The sequence below is a fragment of the Gambusia affinis genome, linkage group LG05 (assembly GCF_019740435.1).
Source record: "Gambusia affinis linkage group LG05, SWU_Gaff_1.0, whole genome shotgun sequence".
In the NCBI taxonomy this organism is placed as follows: domain Eukaryota; kingdom Metazoa; phylum Chordata; class Actinopteri; order Cyprinodontiformes; family Poeciliidae; genus Gambusia; species Gambusia affinis.
This window is the reverse complement of record NC_057872.1, coordinates 30,576,856-30,598,600: the sequence shown is the minus strand read 5'-3', so window position 1 is coordinate 30,598,600 and position 21,745 is coordinate 30,576,856. Positions and strand designations below refer to the sequence as shown.

At 44.2% G+C, this 21,745-nt stretch overlaps 2 protein-coding genes across 7 annotated transcripts; one reads left to right on the top strand and one right to left on the bottom strand.

The window, feature by feature from the left end:
* Nucleotides 1-714: 714 nt before the first annotated feature.
* bag6 (BCL2 associated athanogene 6) lies at nucleotides 715-21,529 on the top strand. Of its 6 annotated transcripts, none has more exons than XM_044118381.1 (25): nucleotides 715-799; nucleotides 7,501-7,588; nucleotides 7,666-7,783; nucleotides 7,936-8,147; nucleotides 9,327-9,401; nucleotides 9,484-9,606; nucleotides 10,235-10,446; nucleotides 10,685-10,817; nucleotides 11,408-11,608; nucleotides 11,677-11,899; nucleotides 12,079-12,129; nucleotides 12,720-13,069; nucleotides 13,454-13,526; nucleotides 13,607-13,914; nucleotides 13,990-14,236; nucleotides 14,401-14,570; nucleotides 14,655-14,708; nucleotides 15,442-15,550; nucleotides 15,640-15,764; nucleotides 17,766-17,900; nucleotides 18,018-18,065; nucleotides 18,140-18,355; nucleotides 18,655-18,762; nucleotides 18,838-18,984; nucleotides 20,432-21,529. In XM_044118381.1, the coding sequence occupies exons 2-25, from the start codon at nucleotides 7,508-7,510 to the stop codon at nucleotides 20,525-20,527; spliced, it is 3,615 nt and encodes a 1,204-aa protein (XP_043974316.1). In that variant the 5' UTR covers nucleotides 715-799; nucleotides 7,501-7,507; the 3' UTR covers nucleotides 20,528-21,529. The 6 variants fall into 6 exon arrangements, with proteins under 6 accessions (XP_043974316.1, XP_043974321.1, XP_043974318.1 ...); XM_044118386.1 differs by lacking the exon at nucleotides 715-799 and adding an exon at nucleotides 4,918-5,051 and having other exon boundaries at nucleotides 9,330-9,401; nucleotides 13,610-13,914; XM_044118383.1 differs by lacking the exon at nucleotides 715-799 and adding an exon at nucleotides 4,918-5,051 and having other exon boundaries at nucleotides 9,330-9,401.
* On the bottom strand, nucleotides 3,321-5,024 carry glrx3 (glutaredoxin 3). Its single transcript, XM_044118387.1, has one exon. It carries the CDS (start codon nucleotides 4,880-4,882, stop codon nucleotides 3,911-3,913), a length of 972 nt encoding a protein of 323 aa, XP_043974322.1. The 5' UTR covers nucleotides 4,883-5,024; the 3' UTR covers nucleotides 3,321-3,910.
* Nucleotides 21,530-21,745: the final 216 nt, after the last annotated feature.

Sequence of the window (21,745 nt, the reverse complement as noted above, 5' to 3'; positions counted from 1 at the left end):
ATTTTTTCAAAGAGATGAACATTTAAAAACCCACTTTAAAAAAAACTAACTTCCTGAGTGAATCAGCCCCTTGTGGGAGGATGTGGTAATGTCAAAATCTCATCAAAAAGGAGCAGATCATTAAAGAAAGTTTTCTTTCAACCACAGCTTCTGTATCAGAGACAGTTTAAAGAAAAACAGTCAGAACCAGAATCTCAACAGAATTATTAACTGTGCTGCAGCCTGCATTCAGGGAGCAGAGCGTATTTTTAGAAAAAACGGTTCACAACTAACCAACTAACTAATAACTAACTAACTAACCAACTAACTAACTAACTAACTAACTAACTAACTAACTAACTACATAAATAAATATTTTTAAAGGCATTTTTTTGGGGGACAGGATTACAGCTATTAGTTTCCCCCCTAATTTGTTTGAGCCATTCTAAAAGAAATTGAAATATTTAAAAAACAATAAACAAAAGATTTAAATAAATTACTTTTAGAAATCATATAATCTACATATGATGTATTTAATATATTTAATGCATAAATCTAAAATAAAAAGTAAATAAGTAAATGAAATAACTTTAGGAAAAAAGATCAGAGCGGTCTTTATTTTCCATGTTCTTTTCTTATCATTGCCACAAAAAGAAAATGAAATATACCTCATGGATCAGAATCACTGATTATTTATTTACTTTTAAATCAATATTTATTTTTAAATAAGTAAATCCTAAAACCATTTTGGACTTGATGCGTAGATGAGATTGTAAATGATGAGTGGCATCTGGAGGTTATTGGAGCTTCTGCCGCGATGGTGAGTGAACAGAGACAGGAGGTGCACACACAGCTCAGCAGGAGACACAGTGGGAACGCCTGCAGAGGGAACACCTGCAGAGGGAACGCCTGCAGAGGGAACGCCTGCAGGTTCCCGCTGCCTGCAGAGGGAACGCCTGCAGAGGGAACGCCTGCAGGTTCCCGCTGCCTGCAGAGGGAACGCCTGCAGGTTCCCGCTGCCTGCAGAGGGAACGCCTGCAGGTTCCCGCTGCCTGCAGAGGGAACGCCTGCCAGATCATCCACTCTGGCATCTCATCCTTTTAGCAAACCTTCTGGTGCTTCACTGCTTTAGGTCAGTGAGGATCTAATGACCTTGTAATCACACAATACTCTCTAAAAAGATGACTAACATGCTGTGTGGATAAACAAACCAACATTTAGCTGCATGAAGCTGAAGGAGCAGCCGAGGACTGGATGTGTTCTGGTTCTGGTGACCTTTTGGGGTTCTGGTCAGGTTGACTTATTTCCTCTTAGATGTGAACTAACCTTTATTCCTCTTCAGTTGAAAAAAAGAGTAAATTCTATTTTTATTTTATTTTTTTTGGTCTTTAGCTTGAATGTATTTCTTGTTTTACCACCTAAAGTCTCAGTGACCACAGTAGAAAACCTGAGTGCTTCTCATTTCTGGTTGTTTAGTCATAACCCTGGTTACACAGTCGTCATTTCCAGGAGCTGTGCTGTGTGGACTGATTTACATGTAAACAATAAAACCCCTCAGGGAAACTCTTGACATACTAAAGGTCAGTCTATGCTCTGGAAATTTAAAAAATACATTTTTGTTTTAATAATACCTGATTTCACCATGTCAATTTAAAATACACACACTGAAATGTCATCATTACGCTGAATCATTTTACGTTAATCCAAAATAGACTCAGTGTTTAATGCTTAAATTATTAATATAGTAACATTATTAGGGTTAGACTGCTCTACCAAGTAAAAAATTATGAGAAATATGAATGAGTAATGAAATTTATTTACATCAAATCACTGGAAACTATTAAACAAGGAGAGAGGTGCAGAGAGAGATAGTGGAGTTAGGATTAGTTACTGTAATAATTCCTGCTTCTACAAACGTATTTTTATCTGGAGGGTCAGCCAGACCACTTCCTGACCACTTCCTGACCATTTCCTGATCACTTCCTGACCACTTCCTGATCACTTCCTGACCATTTCCTGACCACTTCCTGACCATTTTCTGACCATTTCCTGACCACTTCCTGACCACTTCCTGACCATTTCCTGACCTTTTCCTGGCTGATTCTCAGGGTTTAAGGCTTAACGATGTGAAGTTTTAGCAGAAGACTCACCTCAGATCAGGGGGTCCAAAGTGTGGCCCGGGGCCACTAATGGCCTACATGATGCTAATGTGATGCAGGTAGAAACAAAATAATTATCCACAAATTGAAATAATATTTCAAAAATGTTTGCCACAGCACAAAGCATCTTAATAACCAGGTTCCCTGATTTTTCTGTGATTTAATGCTGAATAGAATCACATCCATCCAGTGGAGTTTGATGCACCCAGATCAGTTTTAAGCACTTTTTAAAAACAGAGCCAAACACAAAGTGTTTTTAAATTAACGGTGATTTAACTCCTGTTTCTTTAACTCCTGATGATAAATTACATCGTTTTCCGTTACCTTTAATCAAGCCAAGGAGATTTAGAAAACTGGATTTTTTTCAAAAGGTGAAACTTTTTTGAAGTTTTGATTCATGTCCCTTTCATAATTACAAAAATATATTTGTTTCACTGAAATATTTCATGCTGAGCTTTTGATGAACTGCCATAAAAATCCTGAAATATTTTTCTGTGATTTGTTTTTTTTTTTATGTTTTTTTTTTTTTGGCCTGCAAGTTTTATTCAATTGAAGAGTTTGAAAAAAAACAAAAACAATTTTAGACAACCTGGATATTAGAGTTACCCGAATAAACAGAAGAAGAAAGGCTGTCATCTAAATATTAATATAATATTACTATGCAGATTATTTAGTGTGCATTCATTCTCTGCAATTTCTTCTGTATCCTGAACGGCCATTTTATTAGGTACACCTGTTCAATGGCTCCTATAGCCAAACAATCATCCAATCAGCAACTGGATTGAAGAACATAAACGTGAAGACTAACTGATGTTTACGTGGCTTTATATCACACATTTATGATACTCAAAGATTTTAGTTCAAAGGCTTATTTCAGATATTAAACCAGTTTAATAAAACCTTCAGATGCTTCTCTTAATGTTCTGAGCTCCTCCACTGTTCACTTCCTATTTATTGGTGTAAATCAAGTAAATATTAATGTCAGTGACGAGCCGTCGCAGCGTCTTATCTTCTACATTTATGCTCATCAGGTCACAGGTCGGCAGAAATAGGTTCAGATTCTGTGGATACTCAGTTTAATCTGTTCAGCTCTTTGGTCAGGTGTGTTGTTTTTAAAAAAAGTTAGCTTGGCTCTGCTGCAGCTTGAATAGCATCATGTTCAATAGTTAAACGGGATTCATGATGCAACTAAGCAGGTTTAAGAGGAAAACAGGACGACTCATTTAATAAATGTGCAGTAATCTTTAGACACAACAGAAGCAAACATTTTTATGTTCATTTAAATCATTTAATCATTGTTTTATCAAGGAAGAATGACAGAGGCAGGAAATGGGATTTAAGTCTCACGAATTGAAAGAAATGGATGAAAAGCTGTTTATGAAACATTTCCCAAAGATGAAGATGTGAAAACATGAAGAGGAACGATCTGATGAACCTCAAAAACCTTAAAGTTCAAACCAAAAGCAACTTTTATCAGAATCTTCCCAAGAATAAGATGTGAGGGGCCAAATTACAGGATTTTATGCCATTATCCCACATATATTCCTACTTTTTAAACATTTTAAATATGTATTTTCAAGAGTCTCCAGTGTCTGCATGCGTTTTCTTAAGAAACAAACATGTTCCCTGTTTCTGCAAACAGAATCTACCGAACTGCTACAATCTGAAAGTTCTTGTTGATCTTTGCTCTCGAGGCCCCTGAGGAGCTGCTGTTTGGGGCCCTTGCTTCTTGTTCCCTGTCTGAAGGATGGAGGACGGTGGAGGACATCTACCTATGACTCCCCCTTCAGAACCGACACCAGCTCCCCACTTTCCTTCAGCTCCTTGACTATGTCCAGGCCTCCAATCAGCTCGCCCTTCACGTACAGCTGCGGGTACGTGGGCCAGTTGGAGAAGGTCTTCAGCCCCTGCCGAACCTCCTCATCCTGCAGAATATCAAAGGTGTCATAATCCACCCCGGTTCCGTTTAAGATCTCCAGGATCTGCCGGCTGAAGCCGCATCTGGCCGCCTCCTTGTTGCCCTTCATGAACAGCATGACCGGACTCTGGTTGATGACGGACTTCAGGCGCTGCTCCAGGCTGACGGCCTTCGGGCAGGTGTTCTCCAGCTCCCCGGACTCGGCCAGCTCCTTCACGATGTCCAGTCCGCCCACCAGCTCCCCGTTGACATACAGCTGAGGGTAGGTAGGCCAGTTGGAGAAGGTCTTCAGTCCCTGTCGGACCTCCTCATCGGAGAGGATGTCGAAGCTGCTGAACTGGATGTTATGCTCCTTCAGGAGCCCCACGATCTGCCGGCTGAAACCGCAGCGGGGCTCCTGCGGGGAGCCCTTCATGAACAGCATGCACGGCCCCGCATTGATTAGCTTCTTCAGACGCTCGTTCAGGTCCGGCACCTCCGCAGCTCCAGCCGGGCTCCCGCTCACCGCCAGCCGCTGGACCTTCTTGGTGAGCTCCGCAGCGTGAGCCCCGTCCAGCCGGTCCACCTTCTCCCCGGCCTTGAAAAATAGGAAAGTTGGCACCGAGGAAATCTCATACTTCTCCGACACCTCCGGGACTGCCTCTGCTTCCAGTTTCACGAACGTGGTGCCGGTGTGTTCTTTGGCCAGCTCCGCCATTACGTCGTTCATTTGGCCGCACTGGGGGGCCCACGCAGCGTGGAAGTGTACCACGGTGAGGCATTTTCTAGCCTTGGCGAGAAACTCCTCAAAATCCTTCTGGCTCGTCGCTTCCACCAAGTTCGCCATCTTTTCTTCTCTCAGTAGAACACTTCCGATTGCCCCCTTACGTCATTTCCTCGATAGCTTCTTAGCTTCAAGCAAACACCGGAGCTGCGACCCACCGGAAAGCGGTTCGTTCTCCGGTGAAAACAACCAAATAACGCCGGATATAGTGACAAGGTAGAGTGGTTAATAGGTAAGAGCGTAACATCCGTGGAAATTAACGTTTACTGTCTCTGTTCGTTGTGATGTTTAGCTACTTATCATTAGCTTAGCATAGCCGTCATTCCAGTTAGCTACATAAACCTAGCTGGATAGTCTTTGTTAAGTCTTAGCTGTTTACAACCAACAATTAAATGCAAGACTGGAGTTATTTTTGATTATGACATAGTTTAGAGTGAAAGTTAACATGAAACATTTTACTGATTTAATTTAGAGTAGCAGCAGGATGTCGGCGTTGTAACCAGCGCTAAACCTTTGGAAGAGACCAGCTGCCAAAGCAAATCATTTTTGTCACACACACTCACAAGATTTAAAGCTTTCAATTATTATTTATGTTTTATCAAACTTAATTAGATGGATATTGACTTGTATAGTTAATTGTGCACACAACAGCACACAGTTTAATTAGACAACACAGAATAATTATGTAATTTGTTTCCATAACATGACCTGGAGCCTCCTTCAGTTCCATCTCCCTTATTTTTATTTTTTTTTAGCTCACAGTAAATGAAATTGCACTCATTGTTGCAGTATCCGTTAATATAACATTCACATAATAGTGCTTATGTCAGCTGGATGGACGCCCACAGCTGATTTTAGGGCTTAAGATGAGGAAACTGGGAGTGATGGAGACGTTGTTATGATAAAAAAAATATGGAGAAGTTTTCTGAAAAATGTGGTTTATTCACATCAAGAGTCATAACTCTTATATTCAATGATGATGTTCTGCTTTGTTAAAGGGAAATGGGGCATGTAACAATAAAACATGTTTACCTTTAGTTAATCATTGAACCACGCTGTGTAATTTTGTCATTTCTATGCACCTCAGCTTATGTTTTTGTCTGCTTTGTTTAACTCTGACAACAAAACTCTTTTTACTTACAGCAACTTTACATAAAAAGAAATGTTGTGGAAAACATTCAATTTCATTTTTTGCTTGTGTATCTATTAAATATGCTTTAGTTTAACTTTACCTCAGAGTGAGCTCTATGAAGAGATATTTTAAAGAAGGGCTTTGATCCTGAATTTCCATGTCACACATTCATGTTTCAGCAACTGAAGGAGGATTATTCTCTGTGCTTCTGTTGTTGGTTAATAAAAAGCTTTTATTTATTAAAACTTTCCTGGATCTTTTAAGCATTTTGTCAGAAAAATATGTTTGTGTGATTGAAATTGCAGAAATTTGAGGCCAGTTAGTGTTCAGTATCTGAATGTCACAGATACAGAGGCTCATGAAGGTTTGAAGAACTATGTGCAGTAGGAAACCAAAGCATGGCGTCAAATGGAAAAAAGCTAAACCACTTGTTTTTCTGTAGTCTACATAACCAAGAAGAGGATCAGTTTATTGCAGCTTTCTAATGGAGACATTTTCTGGTTTGTTCCTAACCTCGCAGCCCAAACGTTTGACTGTCGACAAGAGGACAGTATTAATCTCTACAGTTGTATATGAAATGTATTTCAGTCACCCTGTGCATGTGCTATTTTGTCAGGTTAACAGAAATTATTGGTTGTTGATCTAAAAAAAAACCCCCTGTAATTTCAGATGTAATGAAGTGGAATGTCCTGATGGAGCGTTGAGTTCATCAGGGACTGGATGATGTTTAGTATCAAATTAATGTTACTCTGTTAGTCATGATTTTTTCTTTTATAATTTAGTCAGCGTTAGATTTAAAATAATACATTTATTGGTGACTTTATTTGGTTGTATTGGGGCTGCAGAATATTGGAATAAACTGACGTTCAGATTTTTTTCTAATCATGCGATATTTATTGAGAAATGAAAAAAATGCAGGAGTTTTCAACAGAGGATGTGAACAGCAGCTTAAGTGATGCCTCCCTCCTGCAGGCTTGTTGGCAGTTAATCTGCACTGATCCCACCGCTGTCTGTGAACTTTACTATTACAGGATATGTTTGCCTGCTTGTGAGAGTTATTTCTATTGTCTGGGCTGCATGATGTTTGAAAATCCTGATATTTATAAATTCTGTGCTGGCGATGTGAGTTGCTATATGAATATCTCTTTATTCTCTCTCTTTCTCATCACTCTGTGGCCTTTAGCAGTTTGGACAACATCATTATCAACGAGTGTGAGACTCAGATCACCTGGCTAAATATTACATTTGCATGTAAAATGAAAGTTCATAACAGTTGTGGTTATATTACCATGTAGTGTTTTCATTCCAGTGTGTCCTTTGCAATGTGAATGTTGCACACAGCAACATTTAAATGAAGATATATTGGCGAAATAGTTCTATGTTGAATAGCTTTTTGGCTGGAACTGGTTCTTCACGGCCTCCATCCAACATGGTGTCAAATAAAACGCCCAGAGATTTTATCAACTGTTCTTTAATATAAAATGAAATATCAACATTATTATTGACTTTGATGTTCCAGAAATGTCTTTTCTTCTCATGTTTTCTACAGAAACATCATGGAGGAGCAAAGTTCAGACATAGAAGTGACGGTGAAAACACTAGACTCCCAGAGCAGAACCTACACTGTTGGTTCTCAGGTAGAAACTTGTTCTCTGCTCCACATTTCTGTTTCCTGTCAGCCTTCGCTCACGTGTTTGTGACCCACGGTTTGTAGCTGACAGTGAGGGAGTTTAAGGAGCACATCGCCCCTTCGGTGGGCATTCCTGTGGACAAACAAAGGCTCATCTACCAGGGCAGAGTGCTGCAGGATGAACGGACGCTCGCAGACTACAGTGAGTCAGGAAACATTTTAAGGTTTTTTTTGTGGTCTGTTGTATTTTTAGAGAAACTGTAATAAATAAATCAACTGACAGGACAGTTAGTTGCTTTGTATCGGTTTTTTTCCTCTCTGTATGGAAGCTGAGGTATTTTTTGTTTTTCCCAGACGTGGGTGGAAAGGTGATCCACCTGGTGGAGCGGGCCCCGCCTCCACCCTCCCAGGGCGGTCCGGGGTCTGTAGGACCCTCAGCGGACAGCGGCCCGTCCTCATCCTCCCAGGGAACGTCCCAAGTGCCACACGACCGCAACGCTAACAGCTACGTTATGCTAGGAACCTTCAACCTCCCCGTCAACATCATGGACCCCCAGCAGATCCAGGTTAGTCTGGAGCAAGATGGATTCCTCCTGTTCACGTTCACAAGATTAGATAAATTCTCTCACTTATATAATTGACTGTTTTTAAGTCACTGTGCTTTCATTTGCTTCAAAATCTAAAAATAAGATTAACGTTCTGAAGACAGTCCAGATGCCTCCAGAGTGTTGGATTCTATTTATTGCTCCACATCCTGACAATAAATCAGCAAACTAACAAATCAGAAAGAAAACAGTCATGAGTCTTTAAATCATTTATTCAGTGAGAAAATCTTTGCTTTGAACACATGCTGCTTTAAATAAGTTGATCAAATAAAGTTCAGAACAGATGAGTATGAGAGGATCACACCTTTTAGTTCTGCCTTCCTGTTGCAGACTGACAGCTGCCACACAGATCCCCAGGCTGCAGAATGTGCTTATCTCAGCGTGACGTGGGCGTTAATGTCAGATTGTTTGTGGGAAAGCTGCAGATAGAAACTGATAATGAAATTTTACATTAACATCTAAACAAGTGGGTAGTGGGGTTTTCCATTGGGAGACCACAACCAGAGAACAAACAGCCACAATCATCGGCCGTCTTCATCTGATGGTTCCAAGTTGCTTTAGGTAAATTTTCAAGAGAAGCGAAATGAAAAAGATGAAATTATGAGGCAGATTAAGATCTGGTGGGAAGCTGCAGCTCTCAGGTAGGAAACACTGGAGTCACAAACAGACAAGGTTTTTATAGTCAGGAGTTTATCATTTCCAGACAAACGAGAAGGAACGTGACTCACTTCAGTTTTCAGTTTCAACAAGTTCAAACAACATTTCTGTTGTTGCAGATTAAATAACAGGCATGAGAAAGTGAGGAAAACACTTCAGTGGGTCAAAGAGCGTTTCCACTGGGAGCTTCCTTCTTAAATACATTTAAACAACTGAACAAAACTGCTGATAAATGAGACATTTTGATATAAAAGAGCTTAAAATAATAACGAGCACGGATCACACATCTCAGAGAAACAGAGCAACAAAAATCTAACAAAATATTTAATATCACTTTGGGAGGGCAAAGGTAGAATATTACATCATATTTCAACTCAGTAATGTTTGATTTCTGGAAAACTTTTAATATTTCATGTTTGACTTGATGAGCAGCTCCAGGTTTGCTGTCCAGGATTCCCAACACTTTGTGTTTTCCCCTTCAAGCAGATGACGGTGCAGCAGATGGTGTCGGGAATGGGGGAGAACTCCCGGAACGCCAGGGTCACCACCAGCACCGGGGTAAGCTCCTCCACCCGCTCAGTTTCCTGTAACCTGTCGGTGTGGAGCGTCCCTCTGACTGAAGCTGCCGTTGCCTTTGCAGAGCAACGGCTCGGTGAACGTTCACATCGACATGGACCAGCCGGTCCAGAGCGAGCCCAGGCTGAGGCTGGTGCTGGCCGAGAACCTGCTGCGAGACATCCAGGACGTCATCAACAGGATGGAGGTGAGAGGTCGTCCAGAGGTCACACAGCACCTGACTGTCTGCAAAAAATATTTTGTTTTTGCAGCTACCAGTTTAAAGATATCACTAAATGTTTACAGAGGTTATTAAAGGTCGGCCAGCCAATCCAAAGTAAAGGTGATGTTACTTTTGTTACTTTTGTGCAGCTAAAATATTTGTAGCAGTTGATTGACACCAAACGTTCCTGATCCTGTGGAGTGTGGGAGTTGGTTGGCCTTTGAAAACATTTCTGATCTCTTTAGATCAGAAATGTTTTTTTCTGATCTAAAGATCAGAAAACACAGAGGAGAACTTTTGCTGCACGGACATTTAGAGGTGCAGAAAAAAAAGATTCTGTAGTCCTGCTCCAAAATCAGTTTTAAAATGCACTTCAGTTGTATGTCTTTTGTTTACACTGCCTCGTCCTTCTGACGGTCACATCATTTCAACAGAATATTTAGACAGTTTGAACAGAAAAATTGTTTCTGAATTGAATCGAAACACTAAAAATCAGCATCAAATGGAAAGACAGAGAAAGGTTTGCATCTCTACAGACATTTGATACTAAATTCATTTAATTTGTGGAAGTCGTGGGAAGAGCAACTTCACTGATGTTTGGTTTCTGTTTCAGGGTCGGACCACTGACTCATCCTCCCAAACCGAAACCACTTCTGCTGCAGCTGCTGCTGCAGCTGCTGCTGCTCCCCCGCCTCCCTCCTCCTCCTCCACCACTTCCACTCCGTCTCCCTCCGCCCAGCCAATGGACACCTCTCCACCCCCGACTACGCCTCCGCCCTCCTCCTCCGCCCAGTCTGAGGGACCGACCCCACAGCCGGGTCCAAGGTGGGGACAGGTTGTTCACCTCCATCATGGAGATTAGGTTCAGATAATCTGGAAATTCTCACAGACAGATCAGAACGGAGGGACTTCCTCTGGTTTGCTTCAGTTTCTCAGGAACAAGTTTAGTAAAATATTCAGTCATGCTTGCAGAGGTAAAGCCTTTCACAGCTGATCATCGTCATACATCCTGGATGTTAAAATGCTTGCTGTGTGTTTTGTTTGTTTTTGGTCCCTGCTGCAGCCACCCCAGCCCGGCGGAGCTGGCAGAGATGCTGTCTGAGCTGCGGCGGGTGGAGGAGCGGCTGCAGCCGTTCATGCAGCGAGCGCACAGCATCCTGGAGACGGCCACCGCCGCAGAGTACAACAACAATACAGTACGGGGCAAAAGATGCCTGTGCACAAATACAGAGTTACACTGGACTCTGGTCTCTCACAGCATGCAGAAATTGATATTAATGTGTTGACTTTAGAGCAGGGAGGTCCAAAGCGTGGCCCAGGGGCCATTTGTGGCCCTGGAAATGATTTTTCCCAGGATACAAGTCATGAATGTTTTAATATTTCTGTACAGTTTTACCTTCATTTCAGATCTGAGTGTTTTCTGTCAGTAAATATTTTAGTCTGGATCCTCCAGTTAACAATTAATTGATTACTAAATTAGTTTCAATAATTGATTCATCACAATGAATTTCTTCAGTCATAATTTAGACCATGACATCATGTAAAGGTTATTCAGAAAGTCTAAAGATTAATTTCAGATAAAAGTGATATTTCTTAAATAGTTGAACATTTTGTAAGCTAGATGTGTCACTATTTTACGTTTGGAGGTCATCAGTGGAAGATTCTGTTTCACTAAAACATAAAACTTATCATAAATCACCTCAAAGTGTCGGACAGCAGAGGTCAAAATGGCTGCAGCAGCTGCGGCGTTGATGTTTGCAGCCTGTCTGTTGTGTTTTTCCTGCAGGAGAGAGAGGACGACCAGAGGACTCTGGTTCAGATCTGTGAGTGTCTGCGTTTGCTGGGCAACGCCCTGGTTGCCCTGAGCGACCTGCGGCTGAACCTCATGAGCCCGGTTCCCCGCCACCTCCACGTGGTCCGCCCGTTCTCCCACTACAGCAGCCCCGTCGGCCTCCCTGGAGCCGTGCACCATCACATCCCAGTGCAAGTAGGCGGCGCCGTGCCCGTCCCCGCCGGCGGCCCTGAGCCCCGCTGACCTCTGACCTCTCTCCACAGATGAACCTGGGAGCCACAGTGACTGTTGCAGCCAACAGCACTGAGGGACAAGCTCCGCCCACCCAGCCCAGCGGCCAGCCGGAGCAGGCAGGTCAGGGACAGACCTCCCCCTCACAGACTACCACGGCCAATCAGCAGGCTGGACAGGGACAGGGTGGCTCCCGGGTCATCAGGATCAGCCACCAGGCAGTCCCGGTGGTCATGATGCAGATGAACGCGGACGGTGTGTTGTCCCCTCCCCGCCACTGATTGAAGCTCTGAGACGTGTGTGTGTCGCTGCTCGGCAGCGGATGAAGCCGTCGCTGTTTGCTCAACAGAAACGAGTCGCAGAGAAACTCCAGTGATTTCCTAGAGAAAAAGATTATTTTCACTTTATTTATGCGTTTTTCTTGTCACATGCAGGTCCTGGAGGAAACGGTGCAGCAGGTGGACAGCAAATGCCTGGCCAAGCAGGTAATGTTGGTCTGATTCCCTCTTTGGTTGTTTTTTTTATTTATTCAATGTTTTAAAATAATTATTTATGAAGGTAGTTATTTTAATATGTTTTATTTTATTTATTTTTAAACATATTTCTTTTTGTCTTTTGCTTAAAATCAATTTATGTTTTTCAAATTTAAAAAATCTGGTTTTTCATTTTATTTTTAAAAAGTTTATTACATTTTCCACACATTTTCTGTCTGTTTAATAATGTTATATGTTGTGTTTAGTTTTATTTAACTATTTTTATCCTTAATGCTTTGTTTGTATTATTTCTATGTTTCTTTAACTAAATTATATTTTAAACATTCACTCTATCTTTAGTTTTGTTACATAATTCCTTACATTTTTACATTCTGTTTATAAGTTTGTTAGTTGCTGAATTATTATTTTTTTCTGTTTTTATATAATTACAAAACTCAACCTGTTCCCAGAAGCAGAGCCAGGCTGCTGAGTGTGAACACTTTACTGAACATTAATAAACAGCAGAAATCTGATGTTGAATTACAGCAGAAGTATCTCTGCTCCATTTTCGTAACGCTGTCATTCCGGCCTCCGCCCTCTAGGGGGCCTCCCGCCAGACTTCATGCGGAACCTCATGCAGCAGATCAGCCAGTATGCAGCTGCTGTGGCGACCAGCGCTGCGACCGCTGCAGCCACCGGCCAGCCCGTCCCGCCGCAGCCCACCCCCCCCGGCTCCACTCCCACCTCCTCAGCCACCACCACTGGGCCCAACACGCCCACCACCACCCCCACCGCCCCCCCTCCGCCCTCCCAGGCTGGACCCCAACACCCTCAGGCCAGGGTGGTCTTCTCTCGGCCCCCCTTCGCCGCCGGCATGCCCCCGCCGGCCTTCGGGACCCGGGGAACCACCATCAACGTGAGGGCGGCCATGCCGAGCCAGCAGCCGGGACAGGTGGGAAACACGGAGCTGCTGCCTCATGCAGGCCCTGGAGGCCTGGAGAATCCTTGAATTTCAACCAGATAGTTGGAAAATGCTACATTCCTTCTGAAAGTGCTTTATCGATTGGAAAACGTTACTTACAGATAAAACCAGATATTTTTCCTCACTGTCTGAAGATAAATCAGACCAAACGTCTCTTGCTTTAGTTTAGTTAGAATCACCAAGAATGAACTCAGCAAGAAGATTTTTTGTAATTTTCCTCACTTATTGTGTCGAAGCATTTAAATTGAGCTGGGATTTTATTTACCCGGATTGTTTCAATGAATGAATATTTCTGATGACTCAGTGATGTATATTGGCCTCTATATAAACTGTTAAACTGTTCCCGCCCCCCAGGCTTTCAACCCTGCTGCCCTGAACCAGATGATCAGCGGGCTGGTTGGGCAGCTCCTGATGCCGGGCCAGATGGGTACCTTATTCATCTTTAAATTTAAATCTCGTTAAATGATCATAAACTAATGATAATTAACTATTTGTTTGTATTTCCAGCAGGCCAAACCGTCTCTTCCTCCTCTTTCTCCACACCCACTTCCACCTCCTCCTCCTCTCAGACTTCATCCTCCAGCTCCTTTTCCTTTTCCACGTCGGGTCCGAGCCCGCCGCCCATGGCGCCGGCCCAGAGTGAGAGCAGCAGCGGCGAGCCCCAGGACTTGGCCCCGGACCTCCGCCAGCTCCTCAGCTCTCTCCTGGGCGCCGCCGGCGGCCCCGGCGCCGCCGCGGCTGGGGCCCCATCTATAACCGTCACCACTTCCAGCGTCCCGGCGTTCATCCAGGGCATGACGGAGTTCATGCAGCAGGTGGGCGGCTTTCTGCTGCTCGGATCCGTTGGAGACGTTCCAGGACTGGTTCTGACCCTCTTCCTTTTCTTCCAGGCCTCCCAGCCCATTTTCTCTCCTCCTCCTCCTCCTCCCTCTGCGGGCCCCACCGCAGGCGCCAACCCGGCGGGGGGTGAAGCAGAGTCCGTGAACCCGGAGCTGTTCACAGGGATCATGCGCGGCGTCCTGAGCACCATGATGGGCTCGCTGGGCCAGGCCCAGAACGACACCGAGAGCATCGCTCAGTTCATGCAGCGGCTGTCGCAGGCCACCAACCTCTTCAACGGCCAGGATGACCCCACAGGTCGGCTCCCGGCTGCAGCCACTGCCCTCCGTGTCATCCGCTGTCCTGACGATGACTCGGTTTAGGGCTGATTGACCCAATTTAATCGTTTTGGCTTCGGCGGTGGAGCGCCTGAGAAACTCTGCGGGGGTTTTAAAGTCCTTTCCTGTGTTTTTGGTTCCCAGGGTTCTTCGGGGAGCTGCTGATTTTGGTGTGCCAGACGTTCACCATGTCTGACCTGGTGCTGCTGCTGCACGGCCAGCACCAGCCGCTGAGCCGCATCCAGCCCCAGCTGGCCCAGTTCTTCACCCAGAACTACCTCAGCGGCAGAGAGCCCACGGACCAGAACATCGCTGTCCGTACCGCTCGCCGAATCCTCTCTGATTGGTCCAGTCAAACGCCTGGCGGCTGATGTTTCTTCTTCTGGTGTTCTGTGCAGGCGGCTGCGGAGAGCCTGGTCAACGATCTGGAGGAGTACATCACCGAGAGCTTCGTGAGTTTCATTCTGAACGCAGTGTGGCCGTTCATGGTGTTTTCGTTTGATTGGCTGAGCGGGACGGGGGTGTGACACGACTGGACAACAACGTGGTTTTAATTATCACCATTTCACACCGAATGCTTAAAAACCCATTTATTCACTGTTTTCACACTGTACAACTGAAATTACAATTCTACTGTTTAACGCCACAGAACTTTATTTCTGTCCGTTTTGGCTGCCATGAGATTTAAATTCATTCTAACTCTGATTGGTATAAATGTGCAGATATAAGATATTAATAGGCCTGTCGGAATAATCAATAAATCAGTTAATTTATTGGATGCTTTGGTCTAACTAACACTTTGTTTTGTTTGGAGACTTTAAGTCATTTTATTTAACGTTTTTGTTTGTTTTGCTTATTTATTTTGGATATTTAAAATATCTTCCAGTTCTAGTTCTTCACGTTGTTTTATGATGCCGTATTAGGACCAAAGTAAGAAAAATAAAATGACAAAAATAACGTCATATTATGTCTTTATTCTCGCATTACAGTATTTCAAATTTATCCTCATAGTATTATGACTTTATTTTCTTAGCGTGGCCCTGATACCCCGTCATATTTTTTTAAAAACAAACTTGATTCTGAAGCTTTGGCAGCTTTTATTTGTGGCGGTTCATCAGTTACATGCAACAGGAAACCTGAGCTTATCGTCTGAAAGCAGCTGCAGTAAACCCTCCTCTCCTGCAGAGGGAGTCTTCCGTCTCGGTGCTGGACGGCGTGGACGCCACTCAGACCAACATGTCTTTCTTCAGGCAGCAGCTGACGCAGATCTCCACTCACATCCTGCGCTGCACAGGTAATCCTGACCCCCCATCGCCCCCTGCTGGCTCAGCTGCAGCTTGGCAGAATCAGCTGTTATTTAATGTTGGGATAATTCTGGTCCAGATGAGACGTTTGGGCCCAGGCTGCTGCAGATGTGCAACCAGGCGCTGTTTGAGTGTCTGGCCCTCAACCTGCACTGCCTGAGAGGAGACCAGAGAGCGCTGACCGACGTCATCAACCACAGGATCGTGAGTAGAAACCACGTTTGTGTTTTTTATTGGGGTGTGTTGCATAAATATGAGGAGGAATCAAAAATCTCTCCTGTTTTTTGAAGAAAGATCTGGATAATGTGGTGTGCTTTAGGGTTTAGTCCCCTTCCTTTCACTGCTGTTGCAGCTGCTGAGCTTTTAGGGGTGCAGGAGTCAAACAGCTTGAAATCCTTCAATATGCTTGAATTTCAAGGTGTGGAAAGTTCTTGATTTCTGTATAAAGTCCTTAAAAGTGCTTGATATTGAAAATGCACAGTTTGGAATAAAGTCCAGTCAAACAAATGATTGAAAGCCTAAATTTGGAAAATATAATTTACAGTGAAACCAGATATTTTCATAAACCTAACAGAAAGACACGGTTTCTTTTTTTCCTAACCGTCTGAAGTTAAATCAGACTAAACTTCTCTTGTTCAGAGAATTTGGCCAGAAAAAGTTGCAAGAACATTTTTTAGAGGACTGGGCTTTGACTAGACCTTTCTAACACATTGGAAAGCATTCCATTGTCAGATTGAAGTATTTGTAGCTTCTCCTCCAGCTGCCCTGACCCCCAGCATGATGCTGCTGCTGCTGCATGGCCGGCTGTCCGACTAAATTACTCTCTGTTAACTGATGAGCTGACGGATGGCAGCACTGGTTTTACTTTGGGTGTCGCAGTGAGGCAGGTTGCACTTTATAGATTGTTTTTAAATGACTTTCCTTCCACTTCACACTGTCTCTGGCTCAGTGACTTCATTCTGGAATAGCGCCCCTCATGGTGGCAGCATGTTGTTACATTTTCTGCATTTTTGTTCATCATATTCGTTGGTTTCATTTTTCCTCTAATTCTGCATCCTGGAAGAATTGTTGCTCCTTTTGTTTTTATGATGCGTAACTGTGGCAACAAGGTATCGTCTTTACAACTGAAGCAGCTGGTTGGCATCTAAACGCTCAAATGAAACCTGAACTCTGTCCCCAAATCCCAGCCGAGATGAAAATGAGACTTCATGGCAGCAGAGAGACGGAGGACGTTCAAACCATCTTTGACGCCGTTTGTCTGGCGTCTCTCTAACCGAACAGCCAGACAGACGTAAAGAGGAGCTGCAAAAGCAAAAGAGGTGGATGAGCAGAGCTAGCCATCAAATGTTGAAGTCATCAGGACATGTTGCTGTGGAATATCGCCTCTGCTGTCTTGATGGTCATGAGAATGTAGTACAGCCACAGTCTGCAGGCCTCTGACTGCTACTGGAGGTCCTTCACTTCCTACCATCACGATCCACTAATGGCCTTCTGCACATTTGAGTTGTAACATTTAATTTGCCTTTGGGTTTAAATATTTTTAATTGAATTAAAAATCTCAGTAAGACACAAAGAAGTTTGTTGCAGCTAGAAAACAAGGTGACTGATTGTTGAATTGTTGCTATAGAAACAAACTGAACTGAGTTTTGGAGGCTGTACTGATGGCAACATTACAATGCTGAATATTTTTACAGAAAGTCCTATCAAAAGTATTCACACCCTCTGTTTTCTAGCTGCAACAAACTTCTTTGTGTCTTACTGAGATTTTTAATTCAGGGTGTGAATACTTTTGATAGGACTTTCTGTAAAAATATTCAGCATTGTAATGTTGCCATCAGTACAAACTCAGTTCAGTTTGTTTCTATAGCAACAATTCAACAAACGTCGCCTTGAGACACTTTACAAAAAACATTTTAATTGAGTCACATGAACTGAACGTCTGATTTACTGTCGGTATCAAACAGTTCAGGATCAATTATTAAAGATTAAAGATTGCATCTGCATGTTGTTACAGGTTGAAGGTCAGCTAACCTTTAACCTGATGCCCCGCCCATTTAAAGGGCCGGTCGGTTTGTTTTTCACCACCACACCCTGAACCGGTCCCAACAGGTTCAGGGGTAAAGCTGACCTCTGACCTGCTGCGGTGAGCCTGAGAGGAACCAGCAGCTGTAAACAGGAAACTCTTCTTCTTCTGCTGTTTGTCAGCGCCGCATGTCGAGCGACATCAACCCCAGCCTGGTGAACTGGATGACCGGCATGATGACGATGCGGCTGCAGGTGATTCTGGAGCACATCCCCGTCTCCCAGGAGCAGATCCAGAGCTACATCGTCTACACACAGGTATCCTGACCTTTGACCCCTCACACGACGCTCCGGCCGGCCCTTTTATCTGCCCTGCTGCGTCTCATGTTACCTCAGGCGCTGATAAATATTAGATGTGATGGTTTTTTTCCACAGAGGGACCGGAGCTCAGCGGGCGGCGAGCAGGAGGCTCAGAGCGCCACGGTGAGTCCGACGTGTTCCTGCGTCCGCACGCCGCCGTCCCGCCTCGTCTCTCACCTCTCTGTCCTCCTCCCAAGATCGGAGACACTCTCTCACCCGCAGCTGCCACCACCGCCGAGGAAGCCATGTCCGTGTCCCACGACACCCCCGCTGCGTCGTCAAGGGAGACCAGAGCGTTGCCTGGAGACCTGGGAGCGTCGGGCGGAGCCGCGCCGCTGGGGGGCGACGTGGCGGCGGCCGGAGCTGAGGGCGGCAGCGAGGAGGCGGAGACCTGGGCGGCAGCCGTTCCTCCGGTAAGACAACTCCTCTTCATCACTCTTCCTCTCCTTGGTGGTGCAGCTGCACATCCGTCTGAATCTGATAATCGATCATTTATCTGTTCAGCATGATGTCACCTGATGAGCAAAAAAAATAAATAAAATCAGCTGTGAATTCAAAGTGTTTTAAGTTTCAAAACAATTTCCAGGTTCAGTTTCTGAACTCGATTAGTAACATTTAATCCAGACTGCTCAGGGAGAAAAAGTCCAAATATAGAAAATAAAACTTCTTAGAGTTCGGGAACTTGACTGAAGGCGGCAATAACTTCTTGCAGGAGTGGGTTCCCATCATCCGCTGCGACATGATGACTCAGAGGAAGATGAAGGCTCAGCCGCCGTTATCCGACGCCTACCTCCACGGGATGCCGGCCAAACGCAGGAAGGTACTGGGGTCGGCCGCAGCCGTCGGCCGCAGCGTGTCCAGCTCTCCTTAAAGCACGGTGTGTGTTTGTGTGCAGACGGGTCAGGGCGGCGGCAGCCTGCTCTCGCTGTCCGACGCAGTGGGCCAGGCGGCCAGGAGCGCCGGCGTCCGGCCCATCAGCTCCCCGGAGCAGCTGCAGGCGGACCTGGAGGCGCAGGAAGTGAAGGAGGCGTATTCAGAGCAGGTCAGGACCGACTCAACAGGAAGTGAAGGAGAGCTTCACTGTTCACTTCTGCTCAGCAGAGACTGTAGGGAAGTTCAGAACGCTGCAAAATGTTTTTGGCAGCTTAATGTTTTCTAGAGATATTTTCAATAATTCTTTGATATCGTTTTATTTAAGACGAAGCCGTTCAGCCAATAACTGGTTTACAGGGAAGATTTCATGGTGACGTTCGTCCTGATTTCCTCCTCAGCAGCTTCAGAACGCCCTGAATGTCAGAGCAGCGAAAGCCCTCATCCTGCTGCGTGTGTGTTCTGCTCGCACCGCTCCGGGGGTGTGTGTGTGTGTGTGGATGTGTGTGGGTTTGTGGATGTGTGTGTGTGTGGATGTGTGTGTGTTTGTGTGTGTGTGTGGATGTGTGTGTGTGGGTGTGTGGATGTGTGTGTGTGTGTGTGTGTGTGTGTGTTCAGAGCGATCTGCTCGGACCGCTCCGGTCTAAAATCAGGGATATTCAGCATGTGGGTCGGTTTTGGCCCGACGTTGCAGTGTGTTGTTGTTCCCTGTCGACCAATGAGAGCGCAGCCTGCTGAATGCGACAGCCAATCAGAAAGCGCGGTGATGTAAAGTCCCAAGGAACAGGACTGATGGAGGCCTGTCTAGTGAATAAGTGGCAACAATATGGATGTTTGTTCAGCGTTTCATGTGAGTCCGATCAGAACCAAGTTGGACTGAAATGAATGTAGCCGGTAAATTCTCAGCTGTCGCTGATTATAACAAGATTCATTCAGCCACATGAATGCAAACATAATATTAAAACAGCAAAAACTTTAAGAATTAACCGGTGAAGCCAAATAAAACAGAAACTTTTAAACATTGTAAAAGTTAATAGAAACCCAGAACCTCCGTCTGACCCAGAGCCGCTGCTCACCGTCTCCACCAACCTTTTCCTCTTGGTTTGTCTGTCATCACTCAGACTGTTGCCTCTGACTCGTCGGCCATGTTTGTTCACTCTAAAGTCACGGGTGGTTTGGTGGATTTCCTGTCTGGAGTCTGAATGTTGGGGTGTGTCTGTGTGCGTGTGTGTTGCTCCTTCTGGACACCACACACACACACACACACACACACACACACACACACACACACTACGACCAGAACAGTGGGAGTCACTGTTTTTACCATGGTGTGTGTTCTGTCACGGTTTAAAAGAGACTAACCCACCACTGGTGACTTAAGGTACAAAGTTTTATGCACAACCTTCTGTTTGTTTCAATGTAAACAGATGAAACTTTATCAAATTGTTTTAAATGAATCGTTTTGTTTTTTCCTCGTCAGTCACATAATTGAATCAGAATCTTTTCACCATTTTCAACAGAAAAACGTTTTCTGATTTGGTCTTAAAAATCAAATAGTTTGATCCTGTAGATGTTTCCTCTGTGCTGCTGAGCGTCGTGATGTTTTCTCTCCCCCTCAGGTGAAAGCAGACGTGAAGAAGCGGGTCAGAGAAGACCCGGACTTCAACTCGCAGCAGTTCCCCAACACACACAGAGCTTTCTCCCCGGACTCCTAACCGCCTCCCTGCAGCATTAAAGCCCTTCGTTTGTATTTCCTTTTGGTTTCTGTGGATCGCTTTATCCCAGAGAGCTGCTGGACTCCAGGAGGAGCCGGGTTCTGATGGGTCCGCTTTCCGGCCAACAGAGAGGCAGGCGGCTCCTTCAACAAACAAGATTCAGGAATCATGATCAGCTGGTTTCTGTCACTTTGCACATCCTTGTGCAGAAGTTGCAGCGTTTTTCCTCTCTGTTGGTCTGAAAGCACGAGAGGCAAATTCCAGTATTTATTTCAGGAAATCTGTTGGGAAGTTTCAGGATAAAACGGATCGGCTCCAGCTGCTGAAGATCCAAGTTCTTTACGCTGTTAGTCGGTTTAAAGCCGTAAAACTACTGATTATAACGAACTCAGTGGGAAGCAGGAAGAACAACAGCAAATCAGAAACCTGTAAAGTTACTTTAGTGCCCTCTTGTGGTGAAACAGTATATTGCATAATTTGACAGCTGAAAATTTGATAAGAAATGTTGAATAAATGACTGAATTTCCTGAACATGAATAGAAAATGAATTCATGCCAGTTCCTGGTGGTTTTTATTATTTCAATAACAAGATAAAAAAAAATTTTCAGTTTCTCCAAAGGAATAAAACGATGAATCGACTCAGTTCAGTCCAGGATGGAGTTTGTGCAGAACGTCGACTAAAGAATGTAACTAATGGAGTTATTTTTCTAATCCTCCACTAATCAACTAGAAACATTCTGAGAATCCTCTAACATAACTACCAACTTCTTCTATTTATTGCTTTGTGCTCCAACTTTAGCAGAGAAATCGGCCTCCATTAAACACATCGACACTCGTCTTATTCTTTGGTTTGGATCCCTGAGCTGCTGTTGCTTTTAGGGACCCGAATCATCAGCGTAAATCTGATTCTTTCTTCAACACCTTCAAACACGATGACTTTAATGTGATGCTGTTTGGTACATGAATGTACAGGAAACCGAATAAAAACCTTCGTTTAAATAACCACTGTGCTTTCTTTTTTTATCTTGAGAACCAGGAAACAGAAAAACCAACTGTATAAAAAAAGAAGCTTAAATTATGATTCATAAACAGCCACAGTCCTGAATTAAATTAAGACTTTAAATATGAAGGTTGTAAAACCGACTCTCTTGGTAAATGTGTGGAAAAATATTTCATGATGGCAAAAAATATACAGAAGGATATTTTTTAACAAACTTC

Excerpts from the sequence above, each read along its gene's own strand:
- bag6 (XM_044118381.1), top strand. The coding sequence starts at position 7,508 with ATGGAGGAGCAAAGTTCAGACATAGAAGTGACGGTGAAAACACTAGAC. Across the intron at positions 9,607-10,234 it reads ACGTCATCAACAGGATGGAG|GGTCGGACCACTGACTCATC; the intron begins GTGAGAGGTCGT and ends TTTCTGTTTCAG. Across the intron at positions 13,915-13,989 it reads TGACGGAGTTCATGCAGCAG|GCCTCCCAGCCCATTTTCTC; the intron begins GTGGGCGGCTTT and ends CTTTTCTTCCAG.
- glrx3 (XM_044118387.1), bottom strand. The coding sequence starts at position 4,882 with ATGGCGAACTTGGTGGAAGCGACGAGCCAGAAGGATTTTGAGGAGTTT.